Source organism: Capsella rubella, unplaced genomic scaffold, assembly GCF_000375325.1.
Source record: "Capsella rubella cultivar Monte Gargano unplaced genomic scaffold, Caprub1_0 scaffold_3, whole genome shotgun sequence".
NCBI classification, from domain to species: Eukaryota; Viridiplantae; Streptophyta; class Magnoliopsida; order Brassicales; family Brassicaceae; genus Capsella; species Capsella rubella.
Genome location: NW_006238921.1, coordinates 1,680,240 through 1,700,178, shown reverse-complemented (window position 1 = coordinate 1,700,178; position 19,939 = coordinate 1,680,240). Strand labels below are relative to the sequence as shown.

Sequence of the window (19,939 nt, the reverse complement as noted above, 5' to 3'; positions counted from 1 at the left end):
TTCTTTAGTGCCTATCTCTATGTTAGCTATATACTGTAACTTGTCAGTGTGTGTCTCAGTCTCACGACACCAAGATGGGGACTTAACTTTGGTTGATTGTGGCATTTGACAGCATGATCTTGCGAAAATCATCTTTAGATCTCCACACTCCACATGATCTCTTTGGTGTGGGCAAGCAATTTATTTGATCAAAAAAATTGAGAAACAATTGTGATTAAAAAAAAAAAATAAGTAAAAAAAAAAAGGATCAAAAATAAATTTAGTGGGCAAGCAATTTATTTGATTAACAACAATTGTCCCACAAGTACTACCAAAAAATAAAGAAAAACGATTGTCGAACAAATATTTTTGATATCGTTGGTTTAAATCGGTATGAGCCTTTTTTTTTTTTCTTTTTCTTTCCAGCATAACCAACCAACCGGGGAAACCCTAAAAGCTTAACGCCGGTTAAACAAAAAAAAGCCTACCGCCGGGTTATCCCAAAACACAACGGCGTTTGTTTTTTTACTTCTTCTTCTTCGCCTTGCGTCGTGCGTGCTCTCTCGAATTCCCAGGTAAGCTACTTCGATTCATACTCTTAAACATATATTGCCTTGGCATTCCCCCTTGTGGCTTCCTTTCCATGCGCAACTTTTCTCCTTTCCCTAAGGTCTGTTTCGATTCCCAAGTAGAGCGATTTTTAAACCTAACTGTTCGGTTTTCTTGTAGAGACTTTACATAGATTAAGTCGTGATCTAGTTGTTGCTGTTGACATAGAAAGCTTTAAGTTCGCACATCCTCAGAAACGGGCTTTGCTGGGTGATGTCGGTTAGTGGCTACTGGTGTTTGTGAGCTCTGTATGCCAATGTCATAGGGGGAGGGGGGGGGGGGGGTTATGGGTTTTTAAATTTGTGTTTAAGTTGCTTTTGAGTGATTAATCAAATTTCATACGCGTAAGTTAACAATCTCAGATTTTAGCGACCAGGCTGAATCAGTTTTATGCTGACCTAAGAGGAAAATACGATCCCAGAAGACCGGCCATCATCCTGTAGACATGGTACGATCTGAGCCTTGTGTATTGTTCGCTCAGACCTTTGTTCATCCTCAATTGGACGAATATGTCGACGAGGTAACCTTAAATCTTTAGTTCTTGTTGCTGAGATTCTAGGGGTATCTATGTTGGATTAGGGTTCTGTTTTATCTGAGTCTCTTAAACCTGGTAGAACATGCTTGCTTGAATAGTATTACAGTCTACTTGTACTGGATTGGTCGGAACAAGTACTTAATATGGTGGTTTGTCATTCATTCGATGAAGTTGCTTGTTTGGTTTCATGCTTAATGAAGATTTCTTTAATGTTTCCTTTAAATCTTATAGGTGATCTTTGCTGAGCCAGTAATCATCACGGCTTGCGAATTTTTGGAGCAGAATGCATCATCATCTTCTCAAGCTGTTTCTCTTGTCGGGTATGTCCTTTTTTTGAATGTGTATTATTAACATTTCGTTCCTAAATTTAACTACTGAGGATCTTGAAGTAGTAATATCAACCATTGGAAGTCTTTTTGAAATAAATGGTCCCATGATGTTAAGCCTTGTTTTGGATGTAAGAGTCCACAATTAGCTATTTTCTTGTCACTGTAAGGGAGAATGATAAGAAACTTAAATTTGTGTAGAAATTTTGAAAAACTTGTAACTGTAACAAAAAAAACTGAACTTTGCAGACATTATATTTTGAAACAGTGATTTGGTTGAAATGTCCAGACTCTAAAGTTCAGGTTCTTTTCATTAAATAAACTTCGATGTTAGTCACTTTCAGAGAAATCTAGATTTTGAGTCATTTCGTCTTCTAGAAACAAAAATAGTGAAGGGATATTGTAGCTGAACAACTTATAGTTAGATTTGTTAGCTTAACTACCGTTTTAATGTTCTTTGTGAGTGACTTAGAATCCGACAACATTCTTTGAGTGTGGTTGATATCTATGGTTGGTTATCTAAATGATGGCAATATTTTCGTTAGGGCAACTTCACCTCCTTCATTTGCATTGGAAGTGTTCGTTCGATGTGAAGGAGAATCAAAGTTTAAGCGACTTTGTAATCCTTTTCTTTACACTCCTTCAGCGCCCTACCCTTTGGAAGTGGAGGTAACTACTAAAATAGGACTTGATTTATCTGTAGATTGGTATTTGTTTCTTTTCTTTTCGGTTGTTGAGATTGATTATTTTAGTATTCTGCGACTGATGCTGGTAATAACTTTAGGGAATGGTTCTTATGTACATTTCCTGTCCTTAGACCATTGTAAATGGCTACGACAACTCAGATTCCTTTGGGAATAAGGAGCTGTTTGCTGGAATTATGGTTTACATATGTACATACTCCCCTAGAGATGTTTTATATGTAAATTGCTAGGTCACATATTTGTCTTATGATAATAGGCTTTATGACATAGGTGGTAAGGGGTTTAATTTGGTCGGGTATGAGAGGAGTTAAGTGTATTAAATACCTTTTAATTATGCCATCTTGTGTGTCAAAAGGCAGACGAAAAGTCCCCCTCTCTGCTATGAGAAAAGTGGTCAATCATTTCCATATTTAAGTTGCAGTTCCTTGTATTACTTTGGGAAATTCTTAAATTTTTAAAAGACTGTTCTCATCGAAATTGCAGGCTGTTGTAACAAACCATCTGGTGGTTAGAGGTAGCTATCGTTGTTTGAGCTTGATCGTCTATGGGAACATCGTGAAAGATTTGGGGCAGTACAATATCATTCTCGAAGGTCGTTCTGTAACTGATATTGTGAGTTCCACTGAAGGTAATCTTGAGGACTTGCCGTTGGTATTGCACTCAGTTAACAGAACAATAGAGGAATGCCTATCCTCTCTAGACATAGTATCTCTCCCCCTGGCTGCTGTAGATGTGCCTGTGGAAGTAAAGCGATTGTTGCAGCTGCTGCTAAAAGTCTTTGATAAGCGAGCAACTAATGATGTAGTAAATAAAATTGTGGATACGGTAGTGTCTGGGGTCTCATCTAATGTCACAGACAATGTAGATTTCTTTTTAAAGAATAAGAATTGTCCGGCCTCGGCCACTTCCCTAGACTCTGGGTTAATCCATGATATAGTTGACAGGGTTAAGAAAGACATTCTTGAACTCAATGAAATTCAAGAATCAGATGTGGCACGTGGAGTGTTCAGCTTCCTTGAATCAGAGACTTATTTGGCTACTTCCCAACAATTGGTTGATATGTTGAGCCCATATATTCAGTTTGAAAGAGATTACTTATGTACTGTCCTTCCACAGCTTTCAAAGGTATTGCATTTACCTTTTAGCTCTCACACGCTGGTGATAGAAATTTATAGTATTAATAGTTTAATACATTGTTAATTTCCTCATTTCAGGGAAAAGCCATTCTTTTAGGTTTAAGTTTGGTCTTTTTATTATGCTCTGGTCAAGAAGGCTGCCTCCAATTTGTCAACTCGGGTGGGATGGATCAACTTGTATATTTGTTTGGTCATGGTGTTCAGAATTCTACCACCATTACTTTGTTGTTGCTTGGAGTTGTTGAGCAGACTACACGCTATTCAGTTGGGTGCGAAGGATTTTTAGGTTGGTGGCCTCGTGAGGATGGAAGTATACCATCTGGGAAGAGTGAGGGCTACTGTCTTCTGTTGAAACTACTTATGCAGAAACCATGTCATGAGATTGCCTCTCTTGCAATTTATATTCTTTGTCGTTTGAGAATTTACGAGGCTATATCTAGATATGAGGTACTCTCCATATTAAGAATTTTGTTTGTTGGCTTTATGTTGATAGGCCCTTTATGTTAATATTGTTATTAATATTCTGTCTGTCAGTTTGCAGTGTTGTCAGCACTGGAAGGTCTCTCCAATTCCCATGAGGCTGCAACTCATAATCTGAATATGCTATCTGATGCGAAGTCACAACTTCAAAAGCTCCAGGTTTGTTTCTGCTTATAATTTATGTGATTTGCTCGCTTATACAATTAGTAAACCAACCATTTAACATTCTGACTGGTGTTACTGCTGACCATCACTTTAGAAGCTGATGAAGTCACTTGGATCAGTTGAAGATCCTTCACCATCAGCCTACGCAGAAACAAGTTTGGTTTCTGATAATTCCGAAGGGTGGTTGTCATACAAAGCCACGAGTAAACTAACTGCTTCATCGGCATGCCCCTTTTATAGCTCTGGAATTGATTCACACATGTCGGCTCTTCTGAAGGTAAATTATTTGGCTAAATTAGTCTTTGACGTAGACATTTCAGCTATATTTTAGTTGCTAAAACATGTGCTGATTATGTCGCGTGTCATAATGTACTTATCTTTTCCACTTCTTATTATTTCAGTGAAATTAGTTTTTTTTTTAAGAGGGTATTCTGATTAATAAACCTTACTTGAAGCGTCTGACTATGCACAGGAGCGGGGTTTTCTTCCTTTGTCAGCAGCACTTCTCTCAATGCCTGGATTGCATTCTAAAGTTGGAGATATTATGGATATCTTTACTGATATCGCAATGTTTATTGGCAACATAATACTTTCACTTATGTTATCACGCACAGGTATTCCTATTTAGCTTTCCCACTAGAACATACTTGATGTTTATGTGCATTAGAGTTGTAATACAGCCTGTATCTTCTATTTTTCAGGATTGACCTTTTTGCTACATCATCCTCAACTGACTGCTACAATAATACAATCTCTGAAGGGATCCGCTGATCTAAACAAGGAGGAGTGTGTCCCCCTCCACTATGCTTCAGTTTTAATATCCAAGGGTTTTACTTGCAGCTTACTGGAAATTGGAATAAATCTTGAGATGCATTTGAGGGTGGTGGGTACAATTTACCATAAAGGGCACATGCTTTTCATGCGTTGATTTAAACTTCTCTGCTGTTGTTCTTACATACTTCATTCAGGTGAGTGCGGTAGATCGTTTGCTCAAGTCAACACAACAAACAGAAGAATTTCTATGGATTTTATGGGAGTTGCGTGATGTTTCTAGGTGAGAAATGTTTTGCTTTCATGTCTCGGTGGCCAAATTCTACTATTGTTTGTCTTTGTCTTCTTTTGAACTTAACTAGAAGGCATTCGGCAAGTGCAGGTCGGATTGTGGGCGTGAAGCTTTATTGACGTTAGGTGTTTTTCCAGAGGTATGAACCTGGAACCAGGAAAAAGAATATACTTCTGCTTTTTTTCTTCATTGTGGCCTTTCACAATCCATGCTAAACGTGTCTGACAAGAATTAATTATTCACATTTTTTCCTGATTTATTTCTGAAGCTGATCAATTATGAAACACATTTCATTGTGAAGAAACGGCACACATTTTATTGTTTGAAAAATCATGTGTTTTGGTGGTGCTTTTAGCTACCTTCACAAATTTAATCCTTTGGTTATAATGGGAACTTACTGGGAGATTAGTGGACGAAAATGTTGCATGCTGTGGTCCCCTGTGCCAGTGATGTGAATTTTTACTATAACAAAATTGTTGATCTCTTTGTTTCTTGTGCAAACTCTGTTAGTGTTCTAATTTATTATTGTTATTCACTTGTTCTGAGTATGTAAGTTGTAGTGGAGCAAGGATACTCGTAGTTATCACTACTTTATCTTGGCTTTTAGGCTTTAGCAGTCTTGATTGAAGCTTTGCATGCAGCCAAGGATATGGAGCCAGCAGTTGAAAATAGTGGTATTATTGCTGCTTTATCTCTAGATATAATACCTTGGCATAGTCTCTTGGTAATCTTCTTTCAAAACCTCTTACTTGCTTAACATTCTCATTTTCAGGAATTTCACCGCTTAATCTAGCAATATGTCACTCAGCTGCTGAGATTTTTGAGGTCATAGTCTCTGACTCAACTGCATCATGCTTGCATGCTTGGATTGAACATGCACCAGTCCTTCATAAGGCCTTGCATACTTTGTCACCGGGTGGTTCTAATCGAAAAGATGCTCCTTCACGATTACTCAAATGGATTGATGCGGGTGTGGTTTATCATAAACATGGTGTAGTTGGCCTTTTACGTTATGCTGCTGTCCTGGCTTCTGGAGGGGACGCCCAATTATCATCATCAAGCATCCTTGCCCTGGATTTAACACCGGCTGAGAATGGTGCTGGAGAATCAACAAATGTCTCTGAGATGAACGTCCTAGATAATCTTGGAAAAGTTATCTTTGAGAAATCTTTCGAAGGTGTTAACCTTTCTGATTCATCAATTTCACAGTTGACAACAGCACTTCGGATTTTAGCTGTGATTTCAGATAATTCAGTATGTTATCTTTCCCCATATTTTTGTCTAGAAATTACTTTTTCTTTTGAGATGCTGTAGTCTTTAATTTAAGTGTTCTAAAAGGTTGTTGTGCTTTGTACAGACTGTTGCTGCTGCTTTATATGACGAGGGTGCGGTTACAGTTGTGTATGCTATTTTGGTAAACTGCAGCTTCATGTTTGAGAGGTCGTCGAATATTTACGGTAAACTACTATCTATTATATGCTTTTATTCAACTCCTCTATTGCTTCCACCATTTGACTCTTAAATTTAGACGTGATGATAAGAGATGCTGGATAGGGTTTAAGTCACCCACTGGCTGGATAAGCGCTTTTTGTATTTATCCAAATAATAACTTTCTTCTTATAGTTTCACGATGTTTTCAGCTACTTTTCATCAATTGTTTGATGAATATAGATGACAGTCAACTAGTTCTTTTGTTTTGGACTTAGCAGATTATCTGGTCGATGACGATCATGGATGCAGTTCTATTTCTGACTTTTTATCTGAACGTAATCGTGAGCAAAGCCTGGTGGACCTGTTAATTCCTTCCCTTGTCCTTTTGGTATCTGTTCTGCAAAGACTACAGGTCTGTTGCTTTAATCGTTATAAGTTTCTTCATCATGTATCAGCAACAAATGATTTAATTCTGCGGAATATTTTATTAAAATCTCCTCTCAAAAGCCATAGCTTTTGAAATTCGGCCTTTATTTTACTTTGCTGGGACTCTATAGTTGCAGGCTTATGCGTCTTCATTATCCCCACTGGTCATTGACATTGTCTTTTTGCTGTCTAAAGGGAACTAAGGAGCAGTATAGGAACACCAAACTGATGAAGGCACTCCTAAGACTACATCGGGAAGTCAGGTGAGTTACTTGTCTTTTGTTTTAGTAGTATTAAACTATTAATCACATGTATGTTTTATGCAAAGTTAAGCTTTGAGCCACGATGGCTTGTTTTCTTTCCAGCCCGAAGCTAGCTGCTTGTGCAGCTGACTTGTCCTCCCATTATCCGGACTCTGCGCTTGGATTTGGAGCAGTGTGCCACCTCATTGTGTCCGCCCTTGTCTGCTGGCCAGTTTATGGATGGATTCCTGGGCTATTCCACACTCTTCTTTCGGGTGTCCAGACGTCCTCTGTTCCTGCCTTGGGTCCAAAGGAGACCTGTAGTTTCCTCTGCATTTTAGTATGGAAATTTTACAATTCTGCTAATTATTTTTACTTGGTGGTTGTGATGGCTTGCATTATTTACAGTATATAATTTCGAGAATTTCAACAAATATTTCCACCCAAATAGTTGCGACTCATCTGAACGTTTGTGATGATATTTTATTCATGGTTTTTGTGTTGACAACTAGAAGATCTCCATTTATTGTCTAATACTTTATTCTACATGTGTTTCTCATTGAAGATCGATATTCTCCCCGAAGAAGGAGTCTGGTTTTGGAAGAGTGGCATGCCCTTATTAAGTGGTCTCAGAAAGTTGGCGGTTGGGACATTGATGGGTCCACTGAAGGAAAAACAGATCAACTGGTATCTGGAGCCTGGTCCACTTGAAAAGCTGATAAACCATTTGACACCTAATCTTGACAAGATTGCAAAGATTATCCAACATCATGCAGTATCGGTATGTTCTTGTATATCCAGTGTTTCTCTGCTGCTTTTGCTTTTGTTATCATCTACAGCATAATTCGACTTTGTCTTATTTTCAAACAGGCATTGGTGGTCATTCAGGATATGCTTCGGGTTTTCATAGTTCGTATTGCATGTCAAAGGGTTGAACATGCTTCTATTCTTCTGCGGCCCATATTTTCATCTATCAGAGAGGGTATTTTGGATCAGTCATCAACAAGAGATACTGAAGCTTATATGGTGTTTGTTCGGCCTCTCTAACTGACTGTCTATGTACTGCTGCTACTAACCAGTCTAATTTCTCTCTTTCAGGTCTACCGATATCTTAATTTTTTGGCTACTCTATTAGAGCATCCGCATGCTAAGGTCATACTCTTTACCTTATGATCATATTTTTCCTCCACTTTTTTTTTTTGTTTCTTTTCACCTGAAATTTATTCACTTCAGGGATTTCTGTTAGAAGAGGGTATTGTTCAACTGCTTGTGGAAGTTCTGGAAAGATGTTATGATGCCACTTATCCAAGTGAAAACAGGGTTCTAGAGTATGGAATTGTGTCCGAGTCTAGTGTGATTCAGTGGTGTATTCCAGCTTTCAGATCAATTTCACTCCTCTGTGATTCACAAGGGCCTCTCTCATGCTTTCAGAAAAAAGAACTGTAAGTGTTTTTTCTGCAGGAGTGCTTAATGTTCCCATTTTTTGGGTGCGTTTATATAACATAACCTAATTGTACTAGTATTACTTTATCTAGATCACATTTGTATCGAACTGATTTTATGTTCTATTAACTTTTACAGAATGGCCAGTTTGAGTGCTGAAGATTGTGCATTGATTTTTCCTTTTGTGCTGAAGTTCTGTCAGGTATACTAATTGTTGTCAACGATGTAGTTATATCTTTGTTTATCTATTGTTTTCCAGATGCTATTATGTTAGTGTTCTTCTTATGTTGCTTGTCTAGTCCCTTAGGAAATATGGTGAATTTAATGCATCTAAAATGCTATGGGTTATTTGATTGTTTGTGGTAATAAATATCTAAATATCATGAGCTCTTCTAATAGATATTTCTGTAATATTTTCTTACCAATTTATGATTACGAAGTAAATTTGTTTTTTTACAGGTGTTGCCCATTGGCAATGAGCTATTATCTTGTCTTTGCGCTTTCAAAGACCTGATCTCATGTGGTGTAGGTCAAGATGGTCTTGTGTCACTTTTGTTCCATCTGTTTTCTGATGCTGAAGAACCTGTATCTGAAAGGTGGTGTGATACTAATAATTCGAGTCTTGAGAAACAAGAAATGAAGAAAAATCCCCCTTTCCTGTCTTGCTGGATCAAGTTATTGAACTCAATTAATTCAAAAGATGGTTTGTCTAGTCTTGCAATTAAGGCAGTAAATGTGCTGAGCGTGGGCTCTATCAGATTATGCCTTGATGGTAAAAGGTGACTTCCAGACTTTTCATAATCTACTAAATTCTTGCTCACCCAATTTAACCGGAATATGATAGGATTTGTTTTACTTGGATAGGCGAGTGTCTTTGTATGGCCATGTCCGCCAATGCCGCTTAGTTTAAGTTGGTGCATGCGAAGATGTGCTTAGTTAATCTAGTTTTTTCCAACTAGTATACCAAACCATTCATTTTACACATTTAACACACTAATTGAACTCTCTGGAGTCTAATTTTCTTCATTTTTCCAGTTTGGACTCGAAGAAGGTTGCAGGATTAAAAGCTCTCTTTTGCCTTCCAAATGAGTTTAGTGGTACAGACACTTATAGAGAGAAAAACATTGGTTTGATAGAACAAATGGTGACACTGTTGAGTTCAATGACTTTGGGATCTGATAGTTCAGCAACAGTTGAGATGAAACCTTATTTGCCTGAGGTACATACTACCTAATGCCTGATGTTTCTTGCATCATCTAGTTCTTTTGTCGTTTAACTCTTAACACTGACTTCCGTATTCTCTTTCTGGAATTGAAGGCATCACGGTCGTTGCTGTCATTGCTAAAAGACGGGAATATTGATGATATTATCTCCTGTAAAGGTGTTCTTAATTCTCCTGGGGATTTCGATATGGATGATTTGGACTCTGAAAAGATTGAGGATGATCTTTATCAAAGAGGACTTGAAGACAAGTTCTGGTGGGAATGTCCAGAAACATTACCTGAGCGTTTGCCCCAGTCATCTCTCCCTGCGAAAAGGAAACCACCAACTTTGGAGAGCTCTAGCAGGCGTGCTAAAGGCGAAAACTCTTCTGTTGACATACCGACCCAAAACTCAGTTCAAAGGGGGATGGGTTCTGTATCTCTTCCTCCTGCTCCTACACGTAGAGATACCTTTAGGCAGCGCAAGCCGAATACCAGCAGGCCTCCCTCTATGCATGTAGATGATTATGTTGCTAGGGAAAGGAGTGTTGATACAGCTGGTAATTCTAATGCAATAACCATTTCTCGAGGAGGATCTAGCAGTGGTAGACCTCCATCTATTCATGTTGATGAGTTTATGGCCAGACAGAGAGAGCGTGGTCAAAATGCCTCCCCAATTGTGGTTGGAGAGGCTGTTGTGCAAGTGAAAAATCCTACTCCTGCTAGAGATACTGAAAAAGTTGCAGGTAAACCTAAACAATTCAAAGCCGATCCTGATGATGATCTACAAGGAATAGATATAGTTTTTGATGGTGAGGAATGTGAAGGACCTGATGACAAGTTGCCCTTTCTTCAGCCCGATGAGAACCTTATGCAGCCTGCTCCTGTCATGGTTGAACAAAACTCTCCTCACTCCATTGTTGAAGAAACCGAGAGTGATGCAAATGGAAGTAGTCAGTTCTCTCACATGGGCACACCAGTGGCATCTAATGTTGACGAAAATGCTCAGAGCGAATTTTCATCAAGGGTTTCAGTTTCACGCCCTGAGATGTCATTGATTCGGGAACCAAGCATTTCTTCAGATAGAAAATTTGTTGAGCAAGCAGATGAATCAAAGAAAATGACTCCTCTGAAGAGCGCCGGCATATCTGAATCTGGGTTTGTACCTGCTTACAACATGCCAGGATCTTCAGGACAAAATTTGATTGATCCTAGAGTGGGTCCTCAGGGATTCTATTCAAAGAGTAGTCAGCAACATACGAGCCATATTCATGGTGGATTCAGTGGTCGGGGGATTTATGAACAGAAAGCGATGTCAAACCAGCCTCCTTTACCCCTAGTGCCACCTCCATCAGTCTCACCTGGGATACCACATTCTTCTGATTCTCTTCCTAATCAATCCTCCCCGTTCATTAGTCATGGAACACAATCTTCAGGAGGACCCATCCGTCTTATGCCACAGCTCCCTTCAGCAATTCCCCAATACTCATCTAACCCATATGCCTCGTTACCACCAAGGACTTCTACAATTCAATCTTTTGGATACAACCAGGCAGGCACTGGTACCACTGAACAACAACAGAGTGGTCCAGCGATTGATCATCAGTCTGGCAATTTATCTATTTCAGCTACTGGAATGACCTCTTACCCTCCCCCCACTTTAATGTCATCCCATAATTTTAGCAGACCATCATCTCTCCCTGTGCCATTCTATGGAAATCCTTCGCATCAAGGAGGTGATAAGCAGCAAACTATGTTGTCGGTTCCCTCCATTCCTCAATCACTCAATCCACAGTCCATCCCTCAGCTGCCATCAATGCAGCTTTCACAGTTACAGCGCCCTATGCAGCCTCCTCAGCATGTCAGACCACCCATACAGATATCTACACCATCAGAGCAAGGTGTATCAATGCAAAATCCATTTCAGATTCCAATGCATCAGATGCAGATGATGCAACAGACGCAAGTCCAGTCTTACTATCACCCTCCTCAACAGCAAGAGATCTCTCAGGTACAGCAACAGCCACAGCATCACGCTGTTCAAGGTCAGCAAGGAGCTGGGACTTCCCAGCAACAAGAATCTGGAATGTCGTTACAGGATTACTTTAAGTCCCCTGAAGCCATTCAGGTTTGTAATCCACATTGTTGGTTTTGTTTTGTTTAGTAGTATTGCGTGCCACAGCTCACCAGAATTCTTGAAACTTCTCTTCAGTCTTTATTAAGTGACCGCGACAAGCTGTGTCAGCTTCTGGAGCAACATCCAAAGTTAATGCAGATGCTTCAGGTTGTTTTCTAAACCGATCCGTTTGCTTATTTTACCTGTTTTTATGTGCTATTTTGAAAGCATCATCAATCTTTTATGTTTATGGTCGAGTTAGACTGAAATGGGGTTTGTTCTCTTGTTGGTTGTGACAGGAAAAACTTGGGCAGCTATGAGAGAAGATAGAGACTTTTCAGCATATACATCCCTTGGCTTACTAGTTACTTTTCTATTTCTGTAATATTTAATAACATGTACATTGTTTCAGTTGATATGTAGACGAAAGCGGTAATCAGTCGGTATCGCTTTCTGTTGTTGTTTTAGTCATCAAATTCATGTACATTAGCAAGAAAAGAAACTCCTCTGCAAGTTCTCGTCTTAGCATTTTTTGAAAGCAACAAAGCCCTCTATCTGACTATATCTGGTAAGCTTACATTTTATCATCTTTTAACAAAATGTAACAAACATACATAACACAATAATCGAAGGAATTAACGTGACAAAAATCAATAGAACTTGAAGAGGGCCTTAAAGACCCAAACTAACATTTGAAATCGACCCCAATAAGTGACCCAACAAGATTATACAAAGGCGAATGTGAATGAAAAACTTAGAAAAAGAAGAATGATTTGTCCTTGAGCCCAGCAGATTTCTGAGACACACATCATCAAGTAGGCGTTGAAAAGATCTTTGTACCAACGAAGTAAAAGAAAGAAAACTGTAGAGAAGAGAGAGAGATCGAAAGAGATCGGGTGGAGTTTGGATGTTACCAGGGGTTGTCCGTAGATGCAAAAGTTTAAAGCTGTAGGTTTTGTTTACCTCTCTTGGAGCAAGTACCGCTACTGAGAATTTTGAAAGATTCAACATTTAGGGTACTGTTCTCTCTCTGATAAATTTAGCAAAAGAAAAAAAAAAAAGATAATGTCTTTCTATTTCTAGGGCAGAGTTAGTACTGAGTACTAATCAATTCGTCGTAATTGGAAAGTTGCTTGCTTTCTATATTCGTTTTAGTGAACTTGCATTTTTGTTGGTGTTTATCTCTATTCAGGTACTGAAATACATAAAATTCCAGCTTTTGCTCTATGGAGCCTCGTGTAAGTATATACTAAACAATAATGATTTACTGATTTGTGGGTTTTTGTTATTGAAAAAGGTTTAATTGCTGAAATGTTCCTCTTGGTTTTTGTCTTTCCACAGGATAATCAAGCCCAGGCTTCATATACATTTGGTGATCGATCCAGCAGTGACATAGTTGTTAGGCTAAGAAACGAAGAAGGCCGGGATGATTGGATCTATTGCCATTGCAAGATCCTTAGTGAGAAAAGCCAGTATTTCGCTGACCGTCTCTCTGATAAATGGCCTACTTGCAAGATACTTGATTCACGTTACTGTGTTGAAGTCATCTGTCAAGAATCAGACTATGATCATCATATCAATCTCTTAAGACTTCTCTATGTTGTCTCTGATGATGTCCATGAGGATAACCTGTGTCATAATGTGAAAAGTGCGTTGGGGATCCTCTGCGTCGCTAAAGAACTTAGCTGCCCGCAGATTGTCACTGCTTGTGTAAAGTACTTGGAAGCTGTTCCATGGGAAGAAGGCGAAGAGGAAGAGATTCTGCGGATTGTACCGAGAATTGGATCAGAAGCAGAGCCTATTCTTGCCCGCCTCCAACCTGTTGATCAATCCGCTGTTACTGAAATCTTTGTATCGGCTTTTAGGTTTGCTACTTCGTCCCCGCTTTTGCCCTTGGGCGACATAAAATCCTCGGCTCAAGAACAAATTGAGTATATGATAACCGAAGATGACGATGCACCATTGTTGATAGCTGATGAAGAAATCAAGCTTGAAGTAAAAGAATGTGTAAAGAGTCTGTTTGTTAGATTCTTCCAATGTCTAGAAGCGATCTCTTTCAAACCCCTCGAGTCTGAGGCTATTAGCCAGAAAGGGTCTTTTAGGATGGTTCTATCGGATTTGTCATGGGCTTTTCAGATATTAACAAAGATGGAAGTGGTTAGAGATTTTGTAGTAACATGGGTTGACACATCTGAGAAGTTAGTCAAGGTAGTTGAGCAGTTGGAAACATCAGTTGCAGAGACGATTGAGATAAGAGTTAAGGTCATCGAGGTGACCTCAAAAGTCGTAGAGGCGATCGGTTATGGAACAGTGATATTACCAACAGCGAAACGGCTCCAGATGGTAAAACTATGGCTTCCGTTTGTAAGAAACACAAAGCCTCTTGTTGACTCAGTGGTTACGGAAGATGAGGAGAATGGATCTGTGAGACAAAAAATTGATGGAGAGATATGGCAAGCTTTAGAATCTTCTTTTGTATCGATAATTCTGGCATTGCCATCTGCAGACCAAGCTGAGATATTGACTGAATGGTTAAGCAAGAATGGGTTGTATCCGGATTTAACAGAAGCTTTCGAGGTTTGGTGTTACAGATCGAAAGTCGCGAAGAGAAGGTTGGGTTTACTCGGGGGCGAAGAGGAAGAGAACGGCATGTCTTAACTCATTTCCAGAGAGAAGAAGAACCTTTTTTTGTGTCTGTAGGTGTCTATTAACCCTTTTTGTGTGTTCTCTGCCAAATCCTTCATATTATCCATTGGCTGATTCCACAAATCTGTAAATACTGGTGACAAAGATCTTGTCCTTTAATCACTAAGAGATCTGTAGGATGTTTTCTCTTAAACTAGATCACGGAACTCAGGTCCAATAATAGATCATTAAGCTTTTGATTATATGCCAAACGTCTAACATTGTCACTAGGTAAATAACCATGAGGAAACAAGAGTCTCTCTTAACTTTGGTTTACATGTTTCTCTATTGACTCAAGAACCAATTCGGTGAAATAAAAGATTGAAGACTGAGAGAAATGGTAGGGGCTGCGCGAACGCAAACCCCCGCTGCCACAAATAATGACGTAGGCTCTTCCTCTTGGGAAGACCTTAAGCATAGCACCCTTCCTTAGTGTGCAATGGAAGTCACTAGCCTAGGCCACTCGACTTCTTGATCGCGAGTTGACCCCGTCCAGGTAAGTGATTTGCTCTTCGCCATCAGTCTCTCTTTTATACTCTATTTCAGGAGCCTCCTTCGTTTCTTGTTTCCGATGTGGGACATTTTCCCAAGTTCCACACTTTTCGCCGTTTTCTCACTTTGTAGACGTGAACAGCGTGTCGTTTTCGGTTACATTTTATGAAATGCGTGCCGTACTTCATGATAAGGAAACTTTTTTTTATAAGATCTATGGTTTGTAATTGTATCCAAGTTGATAAGCTTTTCATATATTAAAAAGCTGTTTTTGTTTTTATTGGACTGTACATGGTAAGTCAATAAACAATGTAACATAAAAAAAGTTAATTCTTTTTTTTCAATGAAAATAATCTCACCTGTATCATATACAATGCTAAACAAGTTCAGGAAAAAAGACAAGAAAAAAAGAAATTTAATTTCCTAACAATCTAAACAATTGAAGCAAGTGGTTTAATGGAGCCCTAGACTCAACCAATGGGGTTGTCTTGTGTCTAGAATCATCTTAACTACATCTTCTACAAATGAATCAAAACAAGAATAGCAACACCCTTTCATCAGGCTACTGCTGTTACTACTCCTGCTGCTGCTGCCAGGTGTCATATGATGGTGAGTACACGTCACTGGTGGCGGGACGAGATGGACTTCACTGCTCTTGTGTTCAAGTTCACAAGCTGCCAGTATCGTGTGTATTGAGCACGTGGAAATCTCGTCGAACGTAGTTTGACCTGAACAAAACAGATGACGAGTACCCAAAACACTACAATCAGAGGGCAGATAAGAATTGAATCTAACTTTTGTCTTTAAGGGTGGACTTATGCAAAGAAGAAGCAAATCCAGAGATTTAACAAGTCGTATTCGTAGATGCGTGCCTAAAGCCATACTCAACATTGAATATGTAGCTACAATCCAAAACTGTCTAAACTTCTGTCATGCAGAGAAGAACTAATCCAAGAAGGTGACACAAACGTCAATCAAATTGTGCCCCTAGCTCCAAATTTAAACTAAACCACTAGATATAAAAAAATCCCTAAAGGCTCCGGTTCACATTTAGAAACTGGAAACAGACTAACACGTAAAGCATAGAGTAGCAGTATGTACTAGTCAGGTTAAACCAAAAGCTTGAAGAGGGAATTGGATTATGTGTACCTAAGTCGATTTTACTGGACAAGTTTTTGAGATGGGCTTTAACTCTTTGTTGCAGTCGTTCTCCTCCCATGGAAGACATTGTATTTGGCATGTAGCTGTGTAGATGTTGTTGATTACTAAACAAGGGATCACCCTGAGCCAGTCCATGATCGAATCCTAAATCGATAGGTCGCTCGCCAAGAAATGTATCATTAGACAAACGTCTGAATACTCCTTGGCTTCCAAATTCATCTAACTTTGGAGACAAAAGCTCAGGGTCATGGGCAGAAATCAATGAATTGTTGTTGGGTAGTCTTTCCTCAGATATTGTATACAATGACGCCCCTGTTTCTTGGCTCACTGCAGGCTGAGACAGGTCAATTGTTTGGCTATGACCTATTTGTGTAGTCATGAAACCATCACTCGAGTTAGCAATCGATGTTCCACCAGTTCTAGCACCCATATTAATAAGTCTATCACTGTTGATAATATTTTGTATGTGTCTGTGAAGCGTTCTTCTTCTTGATAATGTGGTTGCCCCTAAGCCGGATGGAGAAGAACCATGAACATCACCATTGGGAAGCCTGGGAGAAAATAAGTTTTCTCCATTGAAAAATGGTGTCCGTGGAGTGACTAGCAAAGACATATCTTGATATTGCCCTGAAACTACAGGAGGTGACGGTCTACTGTAAAAGCCACTAACCCTTTGTTGCTCGGATGTAATATGCGTTTGGGAACTAGCTGATCCAAGTGCAACAGGTCTACAACCTTCACAGTACCAGTTTCCTTCAGGTACTTCCCTCCCAAGACCAACACAGTAGGTATGGGCAGATGAATCACAAAGATCACAAAGCAACATAAGCCCATCATCATCACCTTGGTGACATTCCGTGCATATTATATTTTCATAGGGATCGAGATAACTCCTCAACTCTTCTTCAGTAGGTTGATAGACCTGCACACAGTAAAATCCCGCATAAGAAAATTTATCACACAAGAAGTAACATAAAACATAATACAACCACGTCCATATGTTAACAAAAGTTGATAAGGTCTCTCGTCTATCATGCATCTGAAGGATTAAAGTGAGAAAACTGATGTTACTGGTAACTATTATGTATTGACTTGTTAAACTGCGACAAGAAGGAATGTCTATTTGGACCTCAAATGTGGAGTGTCGAAGGACATAACTGGACGTATTTGGAAAGAAGACCACAACCAACATTCATGAGGATACCAGTATAAATAACTAAAACATTATAGGCGTACAGCAATAGAAAGAGTAGCAAAAACAAACCTGATCACGTTCAGGTACAGGTATCACAACTTCTCTCAAATCTACTCCAGGTGTAGATCTTGCAGGCTTACTGATTGTTCTGAACCGCTGTTTGCAGAGTGGGCAGCGAGATTCTACTTTCGACCACTCCATTATGCAAGTGAAGCAAAAGTAGTGGCTACAGCAGTCCAATGTTCCCTTCAATCTTCGCATGTCTTCCTCAGACAGACAAATCCCACAAACGTTTTTTATCACATCTCTTTTAACAAGCTCTACTTTCTTTTCACCTTTCTTCACAGGAGACTTACGAAGCTGAGGTAAATCCTTCTTGACTGTGGTTTGTCTTATAGATGATGCATGCTTCACACTACTTCTCAACAAACTACCGGCCTCTCTTATCTGCTCTCTTTCCTCCTCCGAGATTGTGTACTCATAATCAGATTCTCCAGAGGATGCAATGTCTGAATCTGATGGCACGGTAGAGCGACGCCTTGACCTTGATGATTTTGTCCTTGCCTTTTTTCTTGCAGGTAGAGAGTCATCTACAAAATCACCATCACCATCATCTTCATCTTCATCAACTCCTTTCTTTGTGTTTTTCCCACGTCTCTTTCTTCCCCTTGTTAAAGGGGCTTTAGCAACAGAGCATTTCTTTCTTCTTTTACGCCCTAATCCAGATCTTCGCTTTTGCTTGTATTTCTTACCAACCTTGAGTGAGGTTTTGTTACATGCAATTGTTTCTTCCTCCTCTTCCTCGTCTAATGATACATCTTCATCTGTAAAATCTTCATCGCCATCCTCATCCTCATAATCTCCATCATCTTCCTTTTCTGTCTCGTGTGACACATTGTCCTGCTCTTCCAATGCCATCTTTCCATCTTCAGCATCATGCAAAGAATTTAAATCCACATTTTCACACCTGACATTTTGCACATCCCTCTCTTCGTCTTCCTCGCCATCCTCCTCTGGATAGTCTCCATCTTCATCCTCAATCTCATAGAAAACTCTCCTTCGCTTTCCTAAACCTATTCGTTGGTGTTTCTCTCCATCCAAAGACCCAACTTTTCCAACAGCCTGCATAGAATTCCTGATGTCCTCCTCGTCATCATCTGCATCGTCGAGATCTACATCTTCATTGTCAGATAGAACCTGGTTGGTGTTTCTGGACTTACATCCAGTGATTTTCCGATTCCCGCGAGGACCAGTTTTGACTTTTGGCCACTCAACATTCCTCAGCATCACATCTTCCTCTTCCAGCTCATCAAATTCCTCATCCTCCAGGGCATCAGACCCACCAAAACCATCAAAGGATGGTTCACCGTCTAGAGATGAGGCATACTCCTCCTTGAGGTCAGCCTCAGATTCTTCTTCATCCTCTTCCGAAATCACATAATCCTCATCTGATTCATCAGAACCCTTATCCTTAGATCTAACCCTTGTATTCGAATTTCTAGCCCAGAACGTGTTTCTCTTTCCCATATGCTCCTGAATTTTAAAGGTTAATAATAGAAACAAAAAAAAAAAAAAAACACTGATCTAAATCTAAACCCCCTCTAAACTCATGACCAAAGAATAAACAATGATCCTGTGATTGTCTCCGCTCGTTTCGTCCTGAAATTTATATAGCCTAACCAATTTAGACGAAATCACCCAGAAATCTCAATACTCAATTTGTCGAATTCAGAACACCAGATCTGCGAATCAACCCAAAAACAAACAACAAATCAAGATACATAATTGGAAACCATCAAAGCTCTCGATTTGATTCCGACCATAGAGAAATTCTTCTACAGTTACCCGAAAATGCTATTTAAAATTCCGATCCTATTATAGAAAAATCAAATCTATCCAAAAGCAGAAATCACCTCATGGGAACACACCAATTAAATGAATTTTCCTCAAATCTCCACAGAGAGAAAGAGAGAGAAGATTTTTTTTTTTTTTTTGTAAAGTCAAAACACCAACAAAAAAAAAAGTTTGAATAATACAAAAAAGAAAAAAAAACAATTTACAGCTTCTAAAAACACACATACATACACACCGAGCGGAAGAAAAAAAAACGAACCTCCGATGGAGTAGACGAAGCACTTATGATTTTTCCACTAATTTTGTGAATCGTGATCCTTTTCCCCGCCTTATTTTCCTCTTTATTTACAACTTTTTTTTTTTTTTAATTTGAGAAATATAAAGCCAAAATTGGGGAAAGGTGTTTTGATTTGGTTTTTATAAGTTAAGAAGTGGATACGCGTTGGGGGAGGTGGGAACTATTGACGATATTACCCTCTGCCGCTTCTGGTGGCAGTTGCAGCTGCTTTTGGGCTTTTTTGACTTTTTCATTTTTAGTATGATTGGTGAACACGTGAGGCAGTTATACTCTGTGGTTGAACGTACCGAATGTTTACGCATCCCACGGTTATTAAAGTTTAGTCTCTAATCAGGTGCTATCAATGGGAAATAAACGATTAGGAAGTTTGAAGTTACAAAACAAAAAAAAACGATTA

The 19,939-nt window shown here is 39.2% G+C and overlaps 3 protein-coding genes and 1 non-coding gene across 8 annotated transcripts; 2 read left to right on the top strand and 2 right to left on the bottom strand.

Annotated features, from left to right (window-relative positions):
- The first annotated feature begins 395 nt into the window (after window positions 1-395).
- On the top strand, window positions 396-12,373 carry LOC17891491. 4 transcript variants are annotated; one of them, XM_006298953.2, is made up of 28 exons: window positions 396-554; window positions 965-1,108; window positions 1,355-1,443; window positions 1,995-2,118; window positions 2,637-3,278; window positions 3,368-3,736; window positions 3,824-3,928; window positions 4,029-4,211; window positions 4,407-4,548; window positions 4,636-4,817; window positions 4,903-4,988; window positions 5,088-5,136; window positions 5,605-5,671; window positions 5,770-6,251; window positions 6,355-6,454; window positions 6,707-6,840; window positions 7,050-7,117; window positions 7,220-7,436; window positions 7,662-7,877; window positions 7,967-8,122; window positions 8,195-8,248; window positions 8,330-8,538; window positions 8,678-8,741; window positions 8,999-9,318; window positions 9,575-9,758; window positions 9,857-11,869; window positions 11,954-12,025; window positions 12,157-12,373. In XM_006298953.2, exons 2-28 carry the CDS (start codon window positions 1,034-1,036, stop codon window positions 12,175-12,177), a joined length of 6,423 nt encoding a protein of 2,140 aa, XP_006299015.1. In that variant the 5' UTR covers window positions 396-554; window positions 965-1,033; the 3' UTR covers window positions 12,178-12,373. The 4 variants fall into 4 exon arrangements, with proteins under 4 accessions (XP_006299015.1, XP_023641698.1, XP_023641697.1 ...); XM_023785930.1 differs by having other exon boundaries at window positions 958-1,108; XM_023785929.1 differs by having other exon boundaries at window positions 951-1,108.
- A 39-nt stretch (window positions 12,374-12,412) lies between these two features.
- On the top strand, window positions 12,413-14,745 carry LOC17891474 (BTB/POZ domain-containing protein At3g05675). The gene is made up of 3 exons (XM_006297623.2): window positions 12,413-12,873; window positions 13,050-13,095; window positions 13,199-14,745. The coding sequence occupies exons 2-3, from the start codon at window positions 13,084-13,086 to the stop codon at window positions 14,513-14,515; spliced, it is 1,329 nt and encodes a 442-aa protein (XP_006297685.1). The 5' UTR covers window positions 12,413-12,873; window positions 13,050-13,083; the 3' UTR covers window positions 14,516-14,745.
- Window positions 14,746-14,882: 137 nt separating this feature from the next.
- Window positions 14,883-15,046, bottom strand: LOC111831768. Its single transcript, XR_002834904.1, has one exon. It is a non-coding gene; the product is annotated as a U1 spliceosomal RNA (small nuclear RNA).
- A 298-nt stretch (window positions 15,047-15,344) lies between these two features.
- LOC17890606 lies at window positions 15,345-19,621 on the bottom strand. 2 transcript variants are annotated; one of them, XM_006296888.2, is made up of 4 exons: window positions 19,504-19,621; window positions 17,460-19,132; window positions 16,184-17,117; window positions 15,345-15,762 (listed from the first exon to the last, which is right to left on the bottom strand). In XM_006296888.2, the coding sequence occupies exons 2-4, from the start codon at window positions 18,915-18,917 to the stop codon at window positions 15,488-15,490; spliced, it is 2,667 nt and encodes an 888-aa protein (XP_006296950.1). In that variant the 5' UTR covers window positions 18,918-19,132; window positions 19,504-19,621; the 3' UTR covers window positions 15,345-15,487. The 2 variants fall into 2 exon arrangements, with proteins under 2 accessions (XP_006296950.1, XP_006296951.1); XM_006296889.2 differs by lacking the exon at window positions 19,504-19,621 and adding an exon at window positions 19,304-19,421.
- Window positions 19,622-19,939: the final 318 nt, after the last annotated feature.

Excerpts from the sequence above, each read along its gene's own strand:
- LOC17891491 (XM_006298953.2), top strand. The coding sequence starts at position 1,034 with ATGGTACGATCTGAGCCTTGTGTATTGTTCGCTCAGACCTTTGTTCAT. Across the intron at positions 4,212-4,406 it reads ACATGTCGGCTCTTCTGAAG|GAGCGGGGTTTTCTTCCTTT; the intron begins GTAAATTATTTG and ends GACTATGCACAG. Across the intron at positions 5,137-5,604 it reads CGTTAGGTGTTTTTCCAGAG|GCTTTAGCAGTCTTGATTGA; the intron begins GTATGAACCTGG and ends CTTGGCTTTTAG.
- LOC17890606 (XM_006296888.2), bottom strand. The coding sequence starts at position 18,917 with ATGGGAAAGAGAAACACGTTCTGGGCTAGAAATTCGAATACAAGGGTT. Across the intron at positions 17,118-17,459 it reads CTGTACCTGAACGTGATCAG|GTCTATCAACCTACTGAAGA; the intron begins GTTTGTTTTTGC and ends TACTGTGTGCAG. Across the intron at positions 15,763-16,183 it reads GTCCAGTAAAATCGACTTAG|GTCAAACTACGTTCGACGAG; the intron begins GTACACATAATC and ends TGTTTTGTTCAG.